The sequence below is a fragment of the Monoraphidium neglectum genome (assembly GCF_000611645.1).
Source record: "Monoraphidium neglectum strain SAG 48.87 unplaced genomic scaffold scaffold00229, whole genome shotgun sequence".
Taxonomy (NCBI): Eukaryota; Viridiplantae; Chlorophyta; class Chlorophyceae; order Sphaeropleales; family Selenastraceae; genus Monoraphidium; species Monoraphidium neglectum.
In genome coordinates, this window is record NW_014013399.1 from 29,871 (window position 1) to 31,530 (window position 1,660).

Consider the following 1,660-nt stretch of genomic DNA (forward strand, 5'->3'; position numbering starts at 1 on the left):
CTCCAGCGCCCACCCCGCCGCCCCGCCCCTTGCATAACCCCGCCCACATGCGCCTGCCATCTGCAAAATCCGGCCTCCAGCTCGACTTTGGCTCCAGCCCCATTGACCGCCAGCTGGTGCTGTCTGCTCAGTTTCTGCTGAAGGAGCTGCCAGTGCGGCTTGCACACAGGTAATATGATGAGTCAGCGAGTACCCTTGTCAGGCAAAAAAGCGACTAAGGTGTCTGTTGACCTCTTAGTCAAACAAGCAGCTGGAAGATACTGCTGGGCCGTGCGCCCTGCAAGGGCGGTGCGTTGGGTTGCTGCGGGCGCGAGCCGCCGGCGGGGCACCAGCCTGGTCCGTTGAGATTGCCAGCGCTCTGCCCGGGCGAGGGGCCGCGCGGGGCAGAGCGGGGGCGCGCTCCCATGCTCACTGCGCCACTCACAGACGCGGCCCTCGCTGCGCCTGCGAGGGCGGACGCAAGCACGTGGCATTGCGCGTGCGCGACTCCCCCGCCGCCTTTGTCTCCCCCAACTCTTCCTTGCCCACGGTCAAGCTCCTGGGGCCACCAAATGCTGCCATGCAGGCACCCTCACTACCCCATGCGGCCTGCCCCTCTCCCGTAATCCGGTTTTCCTCACTCTTGTTGGCTGTGCCGTGGTCCCCCCCAGGGTGGCTGAGCTGGAGAATCTGCCCTACGGCCTCAGCAGCAAGGCCCAGGTCTTGAAGGTGTGTGTGTGTTTTGGGGGGGGCGTGTTTGCATGATGGAGGGGCCCCTGCGGGCACGCACGAGTGTGCTTTGCGTACGCATGTGTGTGTGTGCGTGTGTTGTGTGTGTGTGTATGCGTGTGTGTGTGTGTGTGTGTGTGTGTGTGTGTGTGTGTGTGTGTGTGTGTGTGTGTGTGTGTGCGCGCGCTGCGCATGCGTGCGTGTGCGTGTGCGCGTGCGTGCGTGCGTGCATGCATGCATGCATGCATGCGTGTGTGTTTGTGTGTGTGTGTGTGCGCGCATGTGTGTGCATGTGTGTGTGCGTGCGTGCGTGCGTGTGTGTGTGTGTGTGCGTGTGTGTGCGCGTGCGCGCGTGTGCACGTGTGCGTGCGTGCACGTACGCGTGTGTGTGAGCATTCACGCGCGCGTGATTCCCCAGCTCACATAATCCCAATCCCCTGCTTCACACCTTGGAAAGCACACATTTGTGACAGCACCCTGTCCCAAAGCAAATGTTTGACGTTCAATATTCCATCCAACCCGTCAGGTGCGTGACTGGTACGTGGAGTCATTCAGGGAGCTGAGGGCCTTCCCCGGCATCAAGAACGGCGCGGAAGAGGCCGCTTTCTCGGACCTGCTGCGCAACATATACCGCCGCCACGTGGGTCGGGGGCTGATGAAATCAGGGTTTAGGATTCATGGTTTACTGGTTGAGGTGGTTTTGTGGGTGCTACGTCACATACATCGCCGACGTGTGAGCCTTACAGTCCCCCAAGGAGGGAGCACTGAGCAGCGGGCCCGGGGCTGGCCGGGGGCTGCGAGGGGTTTCTGAGACATGGGGCTACCCGGCTGTCAGGGGCTCGTCATGCGCCCGCGTCAGTGATTTCGGCGGGCGCCGGCGCTTTAACGCGCCAACGCACCCCACGAGCCCCACCCCCGGCCCCACCCCTGGCTGCACCGCGCCCCGCGGCCC

General features: G+C 63.3%; 1 protein-coding gene across 1 annotated transcript in view; it reads left to right on the forward strand.

Annotated features, from left to right (window-relative positions):
* The window catches only part of MNEG_2110 (pyruvate dehydrogenase kinase), a gene marked incomplete at both ends in the record, with an annotated part of 2,171 nt that extends 601 nt beyond the window's left edge, over window positions 1-1,570 (forward strand). Inside the window, 4 exons of the mRNA XM_014049417.1 lie at window positions 81-169; window positions 651-708; window positions 1,235-1,348; window positions 1,544-1,570. Of these exons, the coding sequence (XP_013904871.1) occupies window positions 81-169; window positions 651-708; window positions 1,235-1,348; window positions 1,544-1,570 (288 nt within the window). The remainder of the gene's footprint in view (window positions 1-80; window positions 170-650; window positions 709-1,234; window positions 1,349-1,543) is intronic.
* Window positions 1,571-1,660: the final 90 nt, after the last annotated feature.